The sequence below is a fragment of the Chiloscyllium punctatum genome, chromosome 10, assembly GCF_047496795.1.
Source record: "Chiloscyllium punctatum isolate Juve2018m chromosome 10, sChiPun1.3, whole genome shotgun sequence".
Classification (NCBI taxonomy): Eukaryota; Metazoa; Chordata; class Chondrichthyes; order Orectolobiformes; family Hemiscylliidae; genus Chiloscyllium; species Chiloscyllium punctatum.
Window position 1 is genome coordinate 57,465,770 of NC_092748.1, and position 22,170 is coordinate 57,487,939.

Sequence of the window (22,170 nt, forward strand, 5' to 3'; positions counted from 1 at the left end):
ACAAGTTATTTTACTCATTTAACAACAATTAAAATTAATACAATGTAGCACAACGAAAAAACTCCAGATAGCTGGATTTGAAACACTGTACCTTTACTTTCTTCTTAATCACAAGTAAATTACCTTAGTTTCAGCGTTATTTATCACAATGTTTTTGGCCTGAGAATCAGCAATTATCGTGGCTTTAACAATGATATCAAGGTAATTCAATTTGGAAAATTCCTGTTAAATAACAGAAAGTATATTAAACGCACAGGATTATATTAAAAATAATTTTAAAAGCTCACATACACAGAAGACTAACAATCACTATTCAGTTTATATTTACCTCTAGGAAAGTGGTGTTCCATAACCTTGAACGTAAAACCAGGAATGCACTGCTATCAAGTCCTTGAAGGGGACATTTTATATCAACACATCTAGTAGTGTTCATCTGGTCACAATCCTGTAGAATGTTTGTATAGTCTCACAGTCAGTTTTGGAACAAAAAGAATTTTGAAACAAAAGTTTTGGATCCCTATCTGTACTTACTAGAGTTATATATTTTCTTTTAGGAGATAAAGTTATTCTTGACTTCTTGGGTCCATTGGCCTCAAGCTGTCTTCTTTTCCTTATTTGATTAGGAACTTCCTGAAATAAAATAACTGCATATAGGTTACAAAAAATCACACAATAATTAGTGGATTATGTCTGCAAATAGATGTTGTCAATAGAAATGTATATCTGAGATCTAACTAGATCACAAAGATTGAAGTGTTATTCCCAAATTGTGCTAGGTTACCTGATCTCAGCTGATGTAGCATTTAGGCCTTTATAAACACTTCACTTCCCAGCTAGAAAATGAGAGCAAAAAAACTACATTACAGTTCCTGAGCCTGAAGGTGCTCATTGCTGGAAATTATATGTGTGTCATAAAGAACAGTTACTTGAGAGACATACTAGAAGACTATTCTCCTCTACCAATGCTCTTAATGAGGGGAGAGTAAGTGTCTGCATGAAAGAAACTATATAAACACACTCCACAGACAATATATCACAATACTGATTTTTCATTCTTCCCCCTGTGCTATCGTGTGTGCTCCTCCTTACTATTAACATTTTTTTTAAAAATGACAAACAAATAAGAGTTAAAGCTGGCTTCTATGAAAAGTAAAAATTCTCCCTAAATCAGGTTACTTACTAAAAATGACTGCTTGTATGAGAAACACTCAACTTAGCGTTAGTGATAGCAGAACTCACCAATAAAAGCAATGCTTTATTATGCTCAAGACACAATAATCTTATAAATCAATTTCAGCTTAGAGTTAAAAATCAACTATTAATTACCTTTAACTCTTGGTTATTGATTTCACTTTCAGGCATGCATTTAATATTATCGATGCCTTTTGAATCAATTTTCACCAAATACAGCAGCCATTTTCCATTATTTATTTCTTTTGGCCAACTGATTTGTAGCCAGGTATTGTTCAGAGTTTTACGTGAGGTGCCCAAATGGATTATCTGTGGGGAAAGAACACATTTTGAAGTGTAAATCAATATAATTCTTTTTATTGTTTAATAAGTTACAGTCAGTAACCAGGCAAGGTTTTAAACTAACAACACTTTGCACTTTATTTAACATCTAAAATATTAAGGAAATTTTATCACAACTTACTTTTAAAGATAAGGTGCTGCATTTTGGAAAGGCAATCAGGGCAGGACTTCTACACTTAATGGTAAGGTCCTGGAGGAGTGTTGCTGAACAAAGAGACCTTGGAGTGCAGGTTCATAGTTCGTTGAAAGCAGAGTCCCAGGTAGATAGGATAGTCAGAGCATTGAGAATACGAGTTCAGAGGTCATTTGACTGTACAGGACATTGGTCAGGCCACTTTTGGAATATTGTGTGCAATTCTGATCTCCCAGCTAAAGGAGGGATGTTGTGAAACTTGAAACGGCTTCAGAAAAGACTTTCAAGGATGTTGCCAGGGTTAGAGTGTTTGAGCTATAGAGAGAGGCTGAACAGGCTGGGGCTCTTTTCCTTGGTGCATCGGAGGCTGAGGGGTGACCTTATAGAGGGGCATGGATAGGTTTAATAGATATGGTCTTTTCCCTGGTTTGGGGGAGTCGAGAACTAGAGGGCATAGATTTAGGGTGAGAAGGGAAAGAGTTAAAAGGGACATAAGGGGCAACTTTTCCATACAGAAGGTGGTGCTTGTATGGAATGAGCTGTCAGATGAAGTGGCAGAGGCTAGTACAATTACAACATTTAAAAGGCATCTGGATGGGTATATGAGTAGGAAGGATTTCGAGGGATACGGGCCAAATGCTGGCAAATCGGATTAGATTTATTGAGGATATCTGTTTGGCATGGACGAGTTGAACTGAAGATTCTGTTTCTCTACTGTACATCTCTATGACTCTATGTTGCTACACTTACCCTGAACTCATACTGAATCAAACTCCCTACATCCTCTTCAGTCTTCATAGCACTCTCACCAATTGGGGAACCTCCAAAATAAACTTGAGATGGTTTGGCAGCACTGTTCAAACAGAATGACATGACTTATGCTTCAATGTTTATTCTATTTATTTCCTTTAACGCAGCAGACAGACACAATAGAGAATATATTCACACCCAAAAGGACAGAAAGCAGGACACTTTACTCACCCAACCAGAGACAAAAGTAGTTCAAACATAACTTGAGCAGAAGCAATTGTTGACACATTAGCCTGTTCGCTGGTCCTGTAAATGGAAATTAAAGACTCAATCACAAAATAATTGATCAATCAAAATATTAAAGTTGGCTCTTTGGTAGCTAAGCTGATCAAGGCAGCAAGTAATTCAGAAGATCGCAAGTCGAGGTTTGAATTTGTTGATGTTTGGTGGAGCTAAATGGCCATAGTAACCTGGTCTGGGTACTTCTGATTATTATTCAGTAATCGCTTCTGGAATTACATTTCATGAACATCTAATAAGGGTACGAAATAGGAGCAGAGGGATCTGGATGTCCATGTGCATGCAAAACATGCGTATACTCAAACAGCAAAGTTCTGTAATTAAGAAAGGTAACAGAATGTTCTGAGTGGAATGGAATACAAAAGTTACACAGGGCACTGGTGAGATCACGTGTGGAGTACTGTGTACACTATTGGTCACCTTATTCAAGGCAGGATGTACATGGATTGAAAATAGTTTGGAGAAGGTTTATCGGACTAATATGTGGAATGGGCAGTTGTCTCATTGAGTAAGGATGGACAAGCTAGGCTGGAGGTTTGGGTGACTTGATTGAAACATCCAAAACCCTGAGGAATTTTGATGGAACTGATGTGGAGATGAAGTTTCCTCTTATGGGATGATCAACGAGTAGAGGGCACTGTTTAAAAATCAGGGATCACCCACTTAAAACAGAGCAATGGCAAAGAATTTTCTTTCAGAGAATGTCACGAATCTTTGAAATTCTCTTTGTGAAAAGGTGGCAAAAGAATCCTTGAATACTTTAAAGGCAGCAGTGGATTGATTTTTGTTAAGCAAGTAGATGAAAATCTACTAGGGTTGGGAATTTGAGGAAACAACCAGATTAGCATTGACAAAGCAGTGAGGGGCAATAATGGCATACCCTTGCTCCTTATTTATAAGATGCTATTGCCTCTTCAGCAGCTGCAATTCTAAATATATATTAATTTAAATAAAATAGAAATGTTAAGTTAGCCTTACGTATCCAGTTGTAGATTGATATTAAGGTTCCTGGTGTCCAATGTAATTCCTGCAGTACTCATGACTAAGTAGAAAACAACCTAAAACCAAAATGGCTAACATATTAGATTTATGTTAAACACAAATCAGAGCCGAGTGAAAAATATATTAAGTCAGAAATTGCACTAATGTTAATGGTACAATTTCACACTTAGGAAATATAAACAAGTTAAATATATTTGACTAACAACTTGAAGTGAAAAATAGCTTACCTCAGATCCTCTTTTAAAGGGATTCCCCAAATCGCACACTGCTTGAGACCCATTCTGATTCGCTGTGCACAATATTTTGTCCTAATTTAAAAACAATGCCATACATGTGTAAAATGTCTGTAAATTTCACAGTAAATAATTAAATAGGTATGGAAAAGAGACAACAATTAAGAACAAGAATTTAGCTCTCCTATATGGTTGTTTGATAAAAGTACTGCTCTATGTAACTCCTATTGAAATAGATAGGAAATGGATATGTTCAAGATGATCTAGCTGCTTCCACTTGGATCTTTATAATTTACAACATAGAATATAGAACATAGAATAGTGCAGCACAGTACAGGCCCTTCAGCCCACAATGTTGTGCCGAGCATTTATCTTAATCGAAGATCAATTTGCTGAGTTATTTTGCAGTGGTAAAAGCAGAAGGGAATAGGACAGGATTTCCATTTTGGACAGTTAACATCCCTAATAGGCATTAGGTGCTGACAATATTGGGCTTCAAAGATGCCAAGCTGAATCACACTCACTGCCTGTCTCACAGGGTTGGCTTGAATAGGGTAATGTTGGACTGCTGATATCTATACAACAGCAGATCTGTAAGATCAGCAACTTCAGAACAGGGATTAAGAAAGGGAATGATTGGAGAAATAAATTAAGCACTTACTGAGTTTGATGTCAGGGCTTGATATGTAGAGTAGGTTAAAGTGTCTGGAAATGTTGCAGTCAGGTGAGCTTCATGTGCATCATCCCCATCTTCTTCTGGTCTTTTGGGGTCTGACGGCTTGTTAGTAACAGTTATTTTCAGACCTATATCCTTCTGGTCCTTTAATTTAAATACTGGAATTGTTTTATCCCTGAAGAAGCAGAAAGAATTAATTTGAATTGTTTGAATCTGTCCATATCAAGTTTCAGTATTGCCCCCATTTTGAAAAGCTCTCAAAGTCAAAAATGACATTTTACGTGATGAAAGTTAAATGCACCCTTGCTGTGATTATTGACCTGTCTTCAGGCCTTTTCATATTGAGGCACACTCTTCTCCATCAATGCTCTCCATGGTTAGGGTTGCTCTGATCTAGTTCTATTCATATTTGTCTAAATCATACCCAGAATATCACAACTGATGGCATCTCATCTTGCACCAATACCTCTAGTGACCCCTGTGTCTTCTGATCTATGTAGGAGCTCTCCCATTTCTCATTTACATGCTGTCCTCATTGACATCTGAAAACACGGCATTACTTGTCATACATCACATCACCTCACTACCTCTTGACTGCTCCATTATCTCAATCAGCAATCCAGAACTTCATGAGCAGAAATTTACTCTTACTAAATATTGGGTAGACTCCAGATTTTAAAGAAAATTCATACAGGGAAAGTGGTTATGACTGATAATGAATATTTATTATTAATTCCAAATTGCCCTTGAGAAGGTGTTGGTGACCCTCCTACTCAAATCACTGCTATCTGTGGCCTGGCTACATCTACAGAGCTGTTAGGAAGATAATTCAATGATATTGATCCAGTTACAGTAAAGGAATGGTGATATATTTCCAAAGTTAACATGGGTGAAGCCTGGAGGTAACGTGCAACTGGTGATACATGTGTCTGCTGCCATTGTTCTTCTGACTATAGAAGAGATTTGGAAAATGCTGTCAAAAAGATCCCTGGCAAATGGCCATCCTGAGAGTTGGTGGTGGCAGAAGATGAGCAGGTTTGAGATGGTAATTGGAGAGCCAACTAAACGGGCTGCTTTTTCCTGAATGGTTTTGAATATTTTTCATGTTACTGCAGCCAGCCAGCTCACGTGGAGAATAATCCATCACAATACAGATTTGTGCATAATTTGCCTTGCTATTTTTTTGTAAAAAGGACGTTGCTTGGAAATTATCCACATTGTCAGGTTGTTGCCAGTGCTATCCTGGAAAACAACCGCAGAGCTTCCATTTGGTCCACTGGCTAAGAAAATCGTTTAGCTTTGTCAAAAACAACAACATAGCTTTTTCTATTTATTTGTAGCCCTGACTTCGAGCTTCACCAGGTTGGTATGCCTAGGCTGCTCCTGGTGTATTCATTTAACAAGGCCCCTGCCTTGGTGGTAAAGTGAGGCACATAGCAATTACAGATCACTGTGCAATGCAATTCTGGTCCAATTTTGAGATTATAGATCAGCTCTGAATTGATCCCATTTCATACGGCAGTAACACCAAATATAATGAAGCACATCTTCAATGTGAAGCAAGGTCTTTTGCACAAAGACATTCACTCCAACCGAAAGTCAGAAAGATGCATCTGTGACAGATAGATTAGTGAAACCACACTCAAGTTGGTCTCTTCCTCTGGTTAGTTTCTCACCACGTGCTGCAGACTCGAACTTTCCCCCAGCACGTGGCCAGCTCAGCCAGGAGAAGTGCTACTGAGCTAATAGAAATGGATAGAAATGGAAGGCTCCCATGCAGAGTACAATCTGTTCCCTTGTTATCATCAGTGCTTCCAAAAGGTAATCAATACGACAGAGCAAAGATCCTTCAGTGGAGTGAAAGCAATAGGTGGGATCAGCAACATAATTCTTTGTCCATGTCTGAACTGAGGTTATGATATTCTAAGAAGCTCAGAATCAATTTTGAGAACTCCCTGAACCACCCTCTGATGACTGGATGCCATCGTTAAGAGTCTACCACATTGCTGTGGGTCTGGAGTTACATTTCAACCAGAAAAGGCAAGTTTGGTCAATTTCTTTCCCTAAAGAACATTACTGAACCAGTTGGCTTCAGTCCCTGCTGCGATCTCCATTCCCTCAACACCAAAAGTATCCAACTGTCTGAAACAATAAACAAGGCCAATCAATTCTACTTCTTAAGATTTTCTAACCTTGCCCCTACCTAAGCTCAACGGCATTTGAAATGTCATTCCTGCCTTTGTTACCTCCAGACTGGACTATTCCAATGCACTCCTGGTTGGACTCCCTTGATAAACTTGAAATCATCCAAAAACCCAGTGCACTTATCCTTGCTCACTCCCTGATTATCCCCACATTTGCTGAGCTTCAAATGAGGCATCAATTTTAAAATTTTCAACATTGTTCTCAAATCCACCCATGGCCCAGGCCCACCCCAGGTCTAATTTCTTCCAGTCCATTGCTGCTTTAAGATATCAGAATTCAGCTCATTCTGGCCTCTCTATTTTCCTCAATTTTAGTTATTCTCATGGTGAGCATATCTTCAGCCATCTAGACTGTAAGTCATTACTTTCCTCACTATTTCCTCTCCTCCTTTAAGTCACTCCTGAAAAATTTACTTTTGGTCAACTGCCCCATTGTTGCTACATGGCTCTGTGATTCAGAGTTTTGGATATTTTAATGAGCAAAAGATGCTAAATAAATGCAATTGTTATTGATTTACAACTTCAAATGAACAAGTTCAAAGCTCCTCAGTTGTGGAGATCTGAGCTGTTTAGGTTAGGCATGACTTCTTTTTATTTACTTCTTAATTGAATTAACGAACAATTATATGTGAACTATTACCAAGATCACACCTCTTAAATTGAAAGATGTTACCTCTATCATTACAGCTTTTAACAGTAACCAAATAGGTCCATTTCACAACTTTGCTTAAATGTTGAAACAAAAATCAAATTGGTCATTTAAAGACTTACTTAGGTAAAGGAATAAAGTTATTCTGCTGGTTTTGATCCCTGAAGCAAAATTCATATTCGAACTTGAGGTTACTCTTGCAAATGCCATCAGAACCACAGCCTTCCTTCAAAAATTCAACCTGTATCAAAATAATAATTAGATAATCCATAACAGTACAACCTCGAAACTTTCGCATGAAATACACTTACAGAAGCTATTCAGTGAACAGAAATCTCAGGCTAGCCCATGACAACTTGAGACGTTGCCTATAATGGTACTCCAGTGTGTGCTCTGCTTATAGCCAAAGCAAATGCCTGTGTAATTTGCATTTGCACTTCAGATCATAGGAAGTATCACACCAATCAAATACGCACACATATAGTTCATTTGTTGTACACTTTAACAGGAATAAAATGCAGCATTTCAAGATTTTTGTATTTAAAATATGAAAACATTCACCACAGAATAAAAATTTTCTTCTCTTAAAAGGTATAAGAGTTAGATAGCTAAAATAAGCTCAAATTGTGGTTAAAGTTTGCAGTGAAGAATTAATATATTGAAGGAACCCACAAACGCACATGCCATATAAATTAGCGAAACAATAAAGTAAATCCTAACCTCTGTACGCTGAGGGTCACTCTTCTCAAGGACAGGAAGCAAGTCAATTAAGTTGGAATCTTGCCTTTTCTTGCGTGTTGACTGCTTGAGCAGTACTCCAACTGATATGGGAATAGGGTGTAGTATATCATAGATAGGCTCCTAAATATTCAAAATGAAGTGGATTAGTTAGCAATGTCACCCTATCGCCACCTTTCCTTTAATATACAGAACAAAGTCTAGTGCTGAAAAGACATTAACATGCCTGCCTAATCTCTAACTGCCCAATTAATGGGCAAGGCACTATTGAGGGTGGAGGTTGTGGCATAGCAATAATGTCACTGGCTAGTCATCCAGAAACATGGGCTAATGTTTGGCTGTCTGGGTTTGAATCCCAGGAGGCCCCAACTAAATAAAGGCTTTTCTGCATAAAAACCACCAAGATAGCATTTTGCCAGATAACAGCCATCTTAAATATCAGACTGTCCCAAATCAGGAACTAAGTCTACATACTTATACATTCAATATGGAATTAACATTTCATAAATCAATTTAAATAGGTTGTCTTCTAATCATAGAGATGTACAGCATGGAAGCCCTTCGGTCTAACCCGTCCATGCCGACCAGATATCCCAACCCAATCTAGTCCCACCTGCCAGCACCCGGCCCATATCCCGCCAAACCTTTCCTATTCATATACCCATCCAAATGCCTTTTAAATGTAGCAATTGTACCAGCCTCCACCACTTCCTCTGGCAGCTCATTCCATACACGTATCACCCTCTGCGTGAAAAGGTTGCCCCTTAGGTCTATTTTATATCTTTCCCCTCTCACCCTAAACCTATGCCCTTTAGTTCTCGACTCCCCGACCCCTGAAGAAACAAGTTACATAAATTTGTATAGTGCACCAAATAACCTCCAGTATGTATCATCCTTCACTAAAGTTAACTTTGAAAAATTTTACCCCAATGTGCTTGATGGTTTAATATACTGAATCAAATAAGGATGTCAAGATTATTTTAAAATGAATACAGCTCCAGACACCAATAAAAGGACACTGCCTAAATTTTTAATATAAAGAAGTTCTTACTTGCAGTTGCATTTCTTTAGTCACACATTTCTCTTTTCCTTGCATGTTTAATATGAGACTGCCAGTCACATTGTTAGTGGAAATATCCCCAGGAGAAATAAATCTGACTCTCGGCTTCCGACCCATCTTATGTCTTGCAGTGTCAGCTTCAATCCAATAGTTTACAACTAAATAGGGAATTAATCATATTAGCAATTTAATAGCTAATCAGAAAAATACAAAAATGACAGGGGAGATTTTTCTTTCACTTACGTATCCTGGAATTGAAACCACTGGGATGAGCTGTGTACATAAAGCATGCCTTGACGCTCATACTGTAAAGAAAAGGTATTGTATGTTTTAGTATACACATAACTTTTAATTACCCATTTCTTAGTTCCTATAGGAATGGGTAGGCTGAACAAATTAGAAAAAGTTAGATCCTGGAGTCACAATTTGGATGCAAGTTCCTTTCACAATGGAGAATAGATAGAAAAACATAAAAGCTCTCTTTGACTGCATTAAAACAATAATCTTCCGTTGGTTTGGTACTGTTCCCAGTATAATAAACATTTAAATATAATTCATTTACTCAAATGAATTGTTTTATATAAGCTTTCATTAGTGAGCCTGTAACACAGTTATATCACAGCTTGCTTTGAACACAGCTTTCCTGATCAGTCCATGTTGACAACATAGCATCAAGAAACTTCCAGATTCTCATAAGAACATTTTGAAAAGATTTCTTCAGTTTTCTAGCATTTTAAACATTTTTAGCAGTTGTCCCCAAGTTCAATCATTTCCTCACCACACATCCGACGTAACAAGCCTGAATGTCACATTGAAGCATATTCTGATCTGCTCAGCTTCTGTGCGTCTGTTCCTGTTTCACTGACCTGACGAACTATTCCAATCTGTCCTGTTTATTCTGTCCCCTACTTTGCAATAACTATTGCCAGCATGTACTTCTATTACTCTGTATGACAGTTCCGAACCAAACTTTCTGATTTTGTTCCTCACTTAATGTTCATAATTCAGGCTTGTTTGGGTAGCAGGATTTGACAGAGTTGATAATGTACGGGTTTCTGTTCTGATTTTAGAGCAGTAGTCAACAATTGAATCATAGAGGCCCATGAAGAGAATCTCAGGTACACACTTGAAGACAAAACGTCTAAAAGGTAAGCACTAATCTCTGTTCAGTTACTGAAGGTAAATACACTTTAAAAACAATTTCAAAAACTGAGACAATGTTGTGCTGGATTGAAGATCATCGTCTTTCAAATGAAATTATTTAAATATTTCTGGTAGCTGGTTTATTTGTGGCCACTCAAGTTTCAGGAAAATAACCTGCCATTATATGAAGCAAATATCTGAATCACGTGTCTGATATTTCAGAAGTAGCAGAATCCCCTCTAATAGATCCCTTAACACAAGATTCACTGAAATATATTAGAAACAGGAAGTATGGTCACCAGGTTACACCCTTTTGTTCATGATCTCTGCAACCAACCTATCAAAGGCCCTGTAAAAGCTCTCAGGAGAGTTTGCACCTTTGGATGAATCTTTGCCCCATCAACTGCTCCTCAATCCTTGACCTGCATCCATCAATAGTTGCTGATTCTTAGTTGGAACACACCAATTTGTTATGCTGGTGAGAAACATTATGGGTATACTTAAATGAATATAGATTGGTTGACACTTTTTAAGCTTTTAAATTACTTACCAAAATCCTTGATTGTTGCGACAATAGCTCTTCTTCATATCAATAATATTGGGTGTAGTTGTGACTCTCTTTGTGATTTGGATAACAGGTCGTGCCCTAAGAAAGAGATTAAGAACAAATAAAATGCCTGGCTAAAGATAAAGACTTCCGTATACTGAGATGGAAATCTTGTAAACAGCAAAAAGGCTCAAAGATAATTCACCAAAAGGTACGTGGCATCCTAGAATGTTGGCAGCTTAGACAGGACATCAATGAAATACTATTGATCAATAAGATTTAGTCAAGCAACATTGGGGAGGTAAGAAAGATGAAATAAACAGGATCACACCGCATTGCTCAAAAAACAATTGACAAAACAGACTCAAACACATTATATTCACTTCACTTCTATGCAAAATAATGGTTTGGTTTGAACACCAGAGTTATCTGTACAATAATGATCCAGTAAACAGCAGTCAGCATGGATTGAAAAGAGGAAAATTGTAGTCAAAAAAGGCACAAAACATCCAACATCAATTGCCAATAAGCCTTTGATTGAGTTCTACAGAAAACACTATTCACTAAAACAAACTCAATGAGAATTTAGTGAATGGATTAAGAAACTATTTGTGTAATAGTAGTAACTCCTCAAATCATGAAGTAGGTACTTCATGCCCAAGATAACATTCAGTGGCAAGTACCATCTGTGCCACACAAGCACCAAGCAATGACCGTCTCCTAGAAGAGAATCCAACCATCTTGGATGAAATATCCTTCCATCAACTTAAACATTAATCCCTCCACCACCATTAGAGAGCACAGTGTGTATCATCTACAAGGTGCACTGCAACAACTCACCTGTTTCTAAACCTCCAATCTCTACCACCTAATAGGACAAGGGCAGCAGAAGATTGGGAACATTACCACCTGCAGGTTCCTCTCCAAACCACACACCATGCTGACTTGGAAATATATCACTGATACTTCAATTTTGTTGAAGCATTGGGGGAGAGAGGGTAAGAGTAGATACCTACACTGGATGAAGTGCAATGCTAACAAGGGGCTCACTATCAGCTTCCCATAGACAATTAGGAATGGCCATTAAATGCTGGCCCTGCTAATGAGGCCTCATTCTAATCTGAATCTGTTTCTAACAGTAGTTGTGACCTGGGTTCAGCACTTTAGGCAAAATAGTCACATGTGCAAAAAATAAAATTCAGGAGCAACATTCCAAATGGGAGAAGCTTCAGAGAAGTCAGAGGAAATGCTAGACAAAGATAGGGAAAATAATTGAAATATGTACTTCATACTATAGCTGAATTAGAATCATAGAATGACTACAACAGTGGAAGCAGGCCATTCAGCTCATCGAGTCCACACCGACTCTCCGAAGATCCCACCCAGACCCACGCCTTCCCTGTAATCCTGCATTTCCCATGGCTAACCCACCTAGCCTGCATATCCCAGGACACTGTTGACCATGATATCCACCAAACCTGCACATCTTTGGACTGAACTAAGGATGAAAAGAGAACAGATAACTGTTCTTAGTCCACAGTGCTCATGGTATCTAATTAAATGATGAGCTGCAATCAATCAATAAAAAGAACATAATATTGAAATTCATTGACAAAATTATAGAATGTAAGAGTCTGAAAAGGTCATGAACCAGCCTATGGCAGATTAAGTATCGAGTACTACATGTGTTCTGGTCACTGAGACACAAGGTCTAATCACAGAACAGACAAAAGCAATAAGGCTAATCCCAAGGGTTGAATTATCCACCCACTGGCAGGTTTGCAGCTAGATATGTTTAATTCCCACCAGCATGACTTTGTGCTAACTCAGTAGAAAGTGAGGACTGCAGATGCTGGAGTATATAACTCAGTACATTTTGCGACCTGCATTACACGTGCTGGATAAAAGTCACCATAGTACTATCAGACCAGAAGTCCGCGCTCTCATTTCAGAGACAACTGGTGGTGGTTTAATCCAAGGGTCACCATGTCTCAGGTGAGGAGACAGATTGAGAAAGTTAGCATTTCATGGTAACTTCAGTCAGAGCGGGAAGATTTATGGTTAATGCAGGATTGCAACATTACTGAGGTCATTACCAACCAACAGCAAGTGGAAAATGCAGCCGAACAGAATTTTTTTTAAATTACAAACAGGAAGAATGATTGGTCCCAGAGGTCAGGAAACAGTAAAAGGTTCTTACTGGTTAATCAACCAACGTTACTGTCACAAGGATAAATGCAGCAGATTATTGTATAGCATGACAGCTTTCTGCTAATCTGGCAGTCATGTGCAGGGTAGAGCGATTAACATTGCAAACCAGTTTAACAGGAATTGAAAGAAAGTTTCGCACAGCAGTTGTACATACTGCAGTCCAAAATGGTATTGCCGACAGAGGATATCGTGGGCAGGAACTTGACATTTACAGGTTCTGCCTTACTTTCACCCCAATATTTTCAATATTTTATTCTTAGCAATGCTACGTAACGGGATTATTGAACAATATCTCACCTGTACATCACGACTACATCACTGAGTGAGCCAACAGCCAGATCAGGGTATATATTTTCATCGACATCTAGGTTGCCCGCAAGAGAATAGCCAAATAGAGGGATCCCAACGTCATTCCCATCGAGAATCTGGAAGGAAAGAGAAAAGGAATGGAGGTAACAATTGGAATGAATGCAAAGAGGGAGGAGAATTATTCAAATTAATAACATTTAAACTTTATATCTCCATAAGCATCACTGGCGGTCCCTCACATATGAGGATTATTCTCTTCCACTCTCAGGGTGAGTCCGTAGGCAACTGTACAGACCGATGCAGCTTCTGCAGACTCTGTTACACTTGGGGCAGAAGGGGATTGTGGGAAGGGGGAGGTGGAGCATTGGTGTGACAGCGCACTCCTTTCACCGTTTTCACATGGCTTCTGCTTCTTCCCCGACCGCAAGTCTCAAGGTGCTCAACTCTTTTCCAGATGCTCCTTCTCCACTTTGGATGGTCTTGGGCCAGTGATTCCCATGTGTCTGTGGGAATGCTGCATTTCACCAGTAAGGCCTTGAGGGTATCACTGAAGCGCTTCCTCTGTCCACCTGGGGCTCGCCTGCTGTTTAAAAGCTGGGAATGGAGCACCTGCTTGGGGAGTCTCGCGTCGGTCATGTGGACGACATGCCCAGCCCATTGCAGTCAATCAAGGGTGGTTGGTGGCTCGATGCTGGGGATGTTGGCCTGGTCAAGGATGCTGCATTGGTGCATCTTTCTTCCCAGCGGCACAAGTATAACTGATTAGCACTCAGTATCCACCTCTAAATGTTCCAAATACAGCACGTAAACCTTACACTGCAAAAAGAATCTTCATTCAAATATCTTGAAGGTTTTTGCTGCAAAAACTATGTAGACTAATTATACATCCAGAAATAACAAAACAAATAATACTTCTCATGTGTAATTTCAAAATGGCTTTTAAGTTCAAAATCAAAATTACTAGCAAATTGAAGAAGCACAAAGTTAAGAATAAGAACAAAATTTCAATCTGTGTTAATATGTTATGAGAATATAAATCAGACATAATACCAGAGGTGGATAAATTGGATAGATCAGATAGGTGTGGGGATTGAAATGCACAATTCATGCAGTTTGTTGACTGTAATATACACGTGACCTAAAGGCTGCCTATTTATGGTGTTACCAGCCAGTGGTCACTCTTCTGCTCATTGGCTGAATAGATCAAAAAGGAGAGTAATATCATGAATAGCCAAGATAACTTAAAAATTAACCAGCATAGAGGAAACAAGGGCTAGCAGAAAACATGGTTACAGACCAAAAAGAATGTGCAGAAATATTAAAAAGACAGACCTAAAGGTGCTGTGTAATGCACTAGCATTCATAATAAGATGGATGAATTAAGTCCATAAACAGAAGTAAAGGGCATACAGTGATTGTAATTATGGAGACATGCCACAGCAAGCAATTAGGAAGACAAACAGGGGATAATTGGCCTTTATTGCAAGGGGATTTAAGTACAGGAGTGTGGAAGTTTTGTTGCAGCTGTATGGGGGCATGGTGCATCCACATCTGAAACGTGTGCGTAAGTTTGATCTCCTTACCCAAGGAAAGATGTGGTTACCATTGGGAGAGTTCAGCAATGGTTCACCAGGTTGATAACTGGGATGACTGTGAATTGAGATTGAGCTGATTAGAACGACATTCACAGGGGTTTAGAGAAATGAAAGGGGATTTCACTGAAGTATAAAAAATCTGGCAGGCTGGACAGACCGGATGATGCTCACTCTGACTGTGGGGTCCAGAACAAGGGATCACGGTCTAGGGTTGCAGGACTGAGATGAGGAGAAATTTCTTTATTTTGGAATACTGTATTGTGACCTTGTGGAATTCGTCGCCATATAGGCGATAAGGCCAAGTCACTGAATAGCTTTTAAAATTAAAGTCAAGTGATATGGGAGAGAGCAGGAGGGCCACACTGAGAGAAATAATCAGCCATGCCTGAACTGAAGGGCCAAGCAAGCTCAATGGGCTGATTGGCCTCCTTTTTTAAAAAAAACTTTTCATAAATAATGGTCAGTGACAGAAGGAAAGTAAGAGGCAAGACTGTCAGTGATTACAAAATGCCGTTGCTGTTGCTATCACACTGACATATTTTTCAAGCCAGAAAGGGGCTGTCCAGGTTGATACCATTTTTCCCCATTCCACTCTCTCTGTCTGCTCATCGTACTGCTGGTGTTAAGAGCTGTTTCCCTGTGATGGTCATGTTGTGCTGCATGCAGCAGGTCAGGTTTGACACTCACTTTGTGGAGGACTGCAGAGCTCCTCCAAGGTGGTTAAGGCAAATGAAGGCTGTGTTTTAGCTAAAGCTTTAGCACACTGCCCATGGGAAAGTGGCTGTGATGGTTTGCGTGCTGCCCACAGTGTGGTCTATAGGTCTTATACTGGAATAATCAGGCATGTAGTCACTGGATCACTTGGCGCTACCATCTGCTTTGTCATGGAAGCTCAAACGTAGACGTTAGGGTAGATTGCTACAGAATGATGACACCCTCAACTGCAGCCAGGATACCGATCTGTACAATTCACTACCAACCAGAGATTGAAAGATGAGAATCCATATTAGTTTTGATATAAGACAGAACAGTGGAAGCTCACAAAGTAATGTGAAGGAAGTCAATGGCACCTTTCACTCTGATGGGATCTGTGATCCTAGCAAAGCCACAGACTCACTTCACCTGCTTTACTCAGGCAAGAGAGAATGAAGTGCAGGCTGCCAGACCTGCTGAGTTTCTCCAGCAATTGCTGTTTTTATTTCATATTTCCAGTATCTGCAGTTCTTTGCTTCATTTAATGAAGTGTAGTTAGCTCTCTTCAATATACAGAGCCTCAACAAATTAACCTATACATAAGTGAATATTCCTTTAAAGAGTGTGAGGTTAAGGCAAGCAATACCACAGAGTTCTAAAATGGCACTGCTGACATCAAATCCGGAGCACAGGCTAATTGACTTTAATGATCTACTCCTCTAATTCCCTCCGGTGCACACTTGTAGTGAAGATGAAGGCCTGCACCAAGATTATGTCTGATAGGCAAAGCCCATTTTAGGGCCCCATCTTTCTCCTCTAATATATACATCACCTTTTTGGAAAGGTACACTATTTCCTTTTTGAGTTCAACATCGCTAGTTAAAAGATCTTGTATCCCTCATAATCTATACTCAGCCTTTTCTAGTGAAAATTATTAGTTGAAATCCACTGCAACTATATGTGCTGATTAGTCTGAAACTAGAAAATAAAGCATCCTTGGATTGCTGATTATAAGACTGAAATCTTCCCTAGGCTGATTCAAATGAATAGTATAATTCCCCATATTATACTAAACAGGGAACTTCTGACCACTAAACAATTTATTAGATAAGGTTGAAATCATCAGTCTCCATCCTAAAGCACTCAAATATAGCTGTCAATCAAGGTTACAAGCCCTGACTGATATCCCATTCTTGCTTCTGCTTCAAGACCACCTTCTGCTGAAACAAAATGGCTAAGCCACATTTGTAAGAATGCTATTAGATTAAAAAGCTATTCATGCAAAATTGAAAGGATAGCCAATCCTTTACAATGCAAAGACTCTTGCAATACTATGCGATTCTCTGGTCAATTCAAAATTAACACCCTAGATGTCAGGTCACCTACATGTTTTATCATATGCTTTAGGCTAATACTGCTGTTAGAATACTTCAGTAATTCTCCTTAGTATCTCTGGGCTGTGACTGTCTACAGAGATGCTATGCCAGAGGCTATTGGCGCCTTATCCCTAAGACTGTCCGACAGTTATGTCTATCCATTGCAGGTCACTAACTCCTGCTGTCCATTTTACATGCTGCTTCTAATCTGATATCTTCTCTCAAATCTCTCTTACTGATTTATCAGCTTCACATCAACATCAGTTATATAACTCATTATAAAATGCTGAGGATCTTGCATATTTTGTAGTTTGCAGCCAAACTGCCTGGAGTTAGGTATTGGCTTTGCTGTTCGTTGTATGGCCTTCTATTTCATAGATGTATAAATGGCAGAAAACGTGTTAACACACAACTTAAAAATTCAACATACTAAAAGGTTTGCCTTTTTTTTGCACATTTCCATAATTAGGATTTCAAACTGTTTTTCTTATTAGCAACAAAACTTTATGAGCACATTATAAAACATTTTTGGCAGTACAGACTGAATGGGCCCAAGGACCTCTTCAGTACTGTATGATATATGATCTACAAAAGTGAAACCCTGGTGAGAGTTTTACCTGAGAGGGTTCTGTATTTATCCCAGAACTAGATCCATGGTATATGTAAACTTTGCCATTTTCCTCGTACGGTGCTCCAATAGCAATATCTAAAAACAATGCAAAGAATGGGTAACTACTTTACCAATAGAGATTAATAATTACTACTAGCAGATATTTGTTGACACTGCTCAAAATAAATTGAAGGATATACTGCACTACAAGAATAATGTCTACATTTGGTGGGTAACATTATTTACAATGATTAAGTAAGTTAAGTTCAACTTATGCTGGTGTTTGGAATCTGCAATTGTCCATTATCTTATGAAAATTTTCAATCAATAATCCCTACCTCATCTGTTAGTAAGGGAACAAAATTAATGTTGAAAATACACATTGTGGTGGACTTAATATAAGCCCTAAATGTTTGTGCATCATTGGAGGAATATGTGGTGTTAATTTGGAAGATGTTAATAAAAGGTCCAGAAAGTAGACATGGACCAAAAACACCATACCCAAGATTCTGTTGTTGGATACCTGAAGCCAATTTTGGGTCAGAAACTCTGTCCAGCCTAACTAAATTTATCTGTATTTGAGAAAGAAGAGGACATGGCCAGGAGATTCCTTGATCCCACTTAGTGACTGAGTCTGAGCCACCGGAAGTTCAAGAATATTTGTGTCTTGGCCCATTTATAAAGATGGCCGACTGCAACTCTTCTCGGCTCCTTGAGGGGCAAGTTCATTTCTCCCAGTGTCACATGCCATTTATTCAATTGTTTTCAGATTTCCAAACTATTTTCAAAATATTTGAATTAGGAAACTTTCCCAGACCCTGCAAATGTTAGTGAATCAGCAAAAAGGTTTGTAGTAGGCACATGTAGCAGGATGTTCAGCCTTATGCCACATTGTTTAGTACAGGTTTAGCTAAATAAGAGTGCTATCAAAAAGTTGAATTGTCCATCTCCCTGAGCTAGGGCAGATTTTCATCTTCATCAGATAGACAATAATCTCACTTAAGGATAGTGTTCCCTTTAGACTTTCCACCTAATTATCATTCCAGTAAAAGTAACAGAACAAAAATCAGGCAGTTTCTCTGAATGACTTACAAATGCCAGACAGTATCTGCCTCAGTTTAAACACCTTCTGAAGTTTAAACAGAATTTGGGACAGAGAGTTTACGATTTGAATATTACTGATTACACGTTTGTGGCTATAAAAGGATGCTTTTTTCCTTCAATTCTTCCACTCACTGATTAAAAGAAAAACCATTTGGTCCAACATTTAACCGAATAATGCTTTTGAAATTTGTCCACTAGTTTTGTTCCAATAACGTTGAAAAAATTAATAGATTTTCTGAGAACAGAGAAGAGAAATATTCTCTCATTTCACTTATTGTAATACTACTAATGCATTTTGAGAAGATTTTCATATTATGACTTCTGAGAAAACAGTCAAAGCCGAGGCCTTCAGGAAAAACTGAGAACTTCAAGCATTCATCTTCAAAGTGATATTAAAGGCATAAAACTTTTTCTGATAACATTGTGAAATAAGTAGTTTTGACATTATACTTTCCTTAAAACCTTTGTGCATTAGAATTTTGGTTACTTATGAAATAATAGTTAGGTATTTATTAGAAACATCTTTTAGAGATACGACCATTATCAATTTATTTTGATGAACCTAAGCACTTACATAGTTATTTCATTATAGGATTATTGAAGAACCAACATAAATGTTTCCATAGGACATTTCTAACAGAAAGGTTTATGTTAAAGAGTGTTATCAGCAGGAATATTTGAGGTACAAATTGCATACTATATTTCAAGTTGAGTGTTATCAGGCTGTCTGCAATGTAATATAATAAGCACATAAATTCTCAGCTTATTTAAAAAATAAATTCTTTGTTCAGTTTTTAAACCAATTACAATCTTACCTGGATACCCATCCTGGTTAATGTCACCTATATTCTCAACAGCCAGTCCAAACATGGAATCTTTGGTCCCATTCAAACGAATAGGCTGTATGTTCTTCCAATTTCCTTCTTGATTAATATAAACGTATGCAGCACCACCAATTCCTGTTTCTCTGTCAAAGAACTGTGGGGCTCCTACTACAAGATCCAACCAGCTGGGTAAAAACAAACGTCTCATTTAAAGCACAGAAGGAAAATGTAGACTTTTTTTGACAGTTACTCCAGCACACCACAATTGGAATGCACACATTTATACAACCAAATTTAACTATTTCAGTTTTCTGTATTCACATATTCCAACCCCTACTATTGTTATAATTAGTTGCCATTATGCCTTAAATAAATGTGGAAAAGTGGCATGATGGAGGGATAAATATTTTCAATTTGTGCTGACACCTTCACAATTTTAAAATCTGTGTTCCAAAGTTATATCTAAAAAAGTAAATGATTTGGAAATGCACACTTAAAAACACTGTTGGGACATCAGCAAGCAACCGAGAAAGATTGAGCTTGAGAGAAACAAAATTCCAACTGCGAGCTCACAGAGAAGCAAGTCAGTGTTGGTTGGTGAGCTTTTCACTTTACCCAATTTTCAGTCTGTAGCACAGCGGACTGTGGGGATCCCAGAGGATCATTACTCAAACTGCTGCTTTCTGCAGGACTAGAAAGAAAACTGTTTCCATTCTTTGATGGTACAAGGACTAGAATAGGATATCCTTTATGTCTCACGTACTCCAGTACAGAAGTATAGGAGAACAGTGAAAAAGCTTTTACAATGGCTGCCTCTAAATGCACCATCTTAGGTACAAGTACCTAGGTACAAATCTTGGATAAAAAAAGGAATAAAAATAAAAGTAGCAGCATTACTTACAGTGTCTGAAAAATAAGATAGTTATAGCAAAGTTAAAGGGTTGACATTACAATCCAGTAAAGAATTACAAATAGCAGCAGCTGAGCACGTGGTCTGACCGTCTGCATCAGGCCCCAGTCCAACAACTGTCCCACTCCGCTCCAGCCTCCAATCCGCTCCTCACAGGCATTCAGCTGCAACAGGCTGAGTCATGCTGCTCCTGGGACTTGACCCCCCCTCGCGCGCTGCCCCCAGGGTTCCCTTGCCATTGTGCGCCGCCCCCGGGGCTCCCTTGCCCTCACGTGCCATCCCCAGGGTTCCCTTGCCCATGCACACCACTCCCGGGGCTTCCTTGCCTACATGCACCACCCCCAGGGTTCCCTTGCCCTCAGACCACCCCAGTGACTCACCTCCCTGTGTGACTGCTCAGGGACTGCTAGAAACAGAGAGAAGAAAAAAAGAAAAGAAAAAGAATAGGCTAAACAGAGGAGGTCCGGGTGGAGTGCCCAACTCCACCGCCATCTTGCTGGAAGAAATGGATTGAAGCTTTTGGGCAAGAGAGGAGCAGAGGGAGAAACTTATGACCTGGAAATCCCTGGCTCTAAGGGAGTTGGAAATAGAAAATGTCAATGATAGAAATTGTCAAAAAAAATTAGAAGTTCACCTGAGGGATATAAATCCAGAGGGTTACAGGGTTAGAGAAGAGCGGCAAGATGGATTGAATTGCTCTACAGTGAGCTGGCATGAACTCAATGGCACAAATGCCCTCTTCTGACTCTCTGAATCAACTTGCAGAAAGCATATGGTTCATTGATCATGAAATGTTACAACAGAGAAACAGACTCTTTTAGGATCTTGTGGAACAGTAATGGTGTCCCTACCTCTGGACCAAAATACCCATGTTCAAGACCCACCTAACACGGAGACATGTCATCACATGTCCGAATAGGTTGATTAGCAGGTAAATAATACTTCAAAGCAGACTGTTGTGGTTCTGTTCGCCGAGCTGGGAATTTGTGTTGCAGACGTTTCATCCCCTGTCCAGGTGACATCCTCAGTGCTTGGGAGCCTCCTGTGAAGCACTTCTGTGATGTTTCCTCCGGCATTTATAGTGGTTTGTCTCTGCCGCTTCCAGTTGTCAGTTCCAGCTGTCTGCTGCAGTGGTCGGTATATTGGGTCCAGGTTGATATGTTTGTTGATAGAATCTGTGGATGAGTGCCATGCCTCAAGGAATTCCCTGGCTGTTCTCTGTTTGGCTTGTCCTATAATAGCAGTGTTGTCCCAGTCAAACCCATGTTGCTTGTCATCTGTGTGTGTGGCTACTACAGATAGCTGGTCATGTCGTTTTGTGGCTAGTTGGTGTTCATGGATACGGATCATTTGCTGTCTTCCTGTTTGTCCTATGTAGTGTTTTGTGTTGCATGGGATTTTGTACACTACGAAAAAAGTGAGGACTGCAGATGCTGGAGATCAGAGCTGAAAAATGTGCTGCTGGAAAAGCGTAGCAGGTCAGGCAGCATCCAAGGAGCAGGAGAATCAACGTTTCGGGCATAAGTCCTTCTTCAGGAATGAGGAAGGGCTTTCCTGAAGAAGGGCTTAT

At 39.1% G+C, this 22,170-nt stretch overlaps 1 protein-coding gene across 2 annotated transcripts in view; it reads right to left on the minus strand.

The window, feature by feature from the left end:
* Positions 1-22,170, minus strand: part of LOC140482187 (integrin alpha-6-like) — an 84,800-nt gene that overhangs the window by 13,695 nt on the left and 48,935 nt on the right. For both annotated transcript variants that reach the window (XM_072579238.1, XM_072579239.1), the window contains exons 7-23: positions 19,682-19,875; positions 17,770-17,858; positions 13,477-13,604; positions 10,972-11,067; positions 9,522-9,583; positions 9,270-9,436; positions 8,201-8,341; positions 7,603-7,721; positions 4,613-4,802; positions 3,946-4,026; positions 3,695-3,774; positions 2,648-2,722; positions 2,417-2,519; positions 1,327-1,500; positions 532-630; positions 329-445; positions 124-222 (exon numbers count right to left, since the gene is read on the minus strand). In XM_072579238.1, coding sequence (XP_072435339.1) covers positions 124-222; positions 329-445; positions 532-630; positions 1,327-1,500; positions 2,417-2,519; positions 2,648-2,722; positions 3,695-3,774; positions 3,946-4,026; positions 4,613-4,802; positions 7,603-7,721; positions 8,201-8,341; positions 9,270-9,436; positions 9,522-9,583; positions 10,972-11,067; positions 13,477-13,604; positions 17,770-17,858; positions 19,682-19,875 — 2,014 coding nt within the window. The remainder of the gene's footprint in view (positions 1-123; positions 223-328; positions 446-531; positions 631-1,326; positions 1,501-2,416; positions 2,520-2,647; positions 2,723-3,694; positions 3,775-3,945; positions 4,027-4,612; positions 4,803-7,602; positions 7,722-8,200; positions 8,342-9,269; positions 9,437-9,521; positions 9,584-10,971; positions 11,068-13,476; positions 13,605-17,769; positions 17,859-19,681; positions 19,876-22,170) is intronic.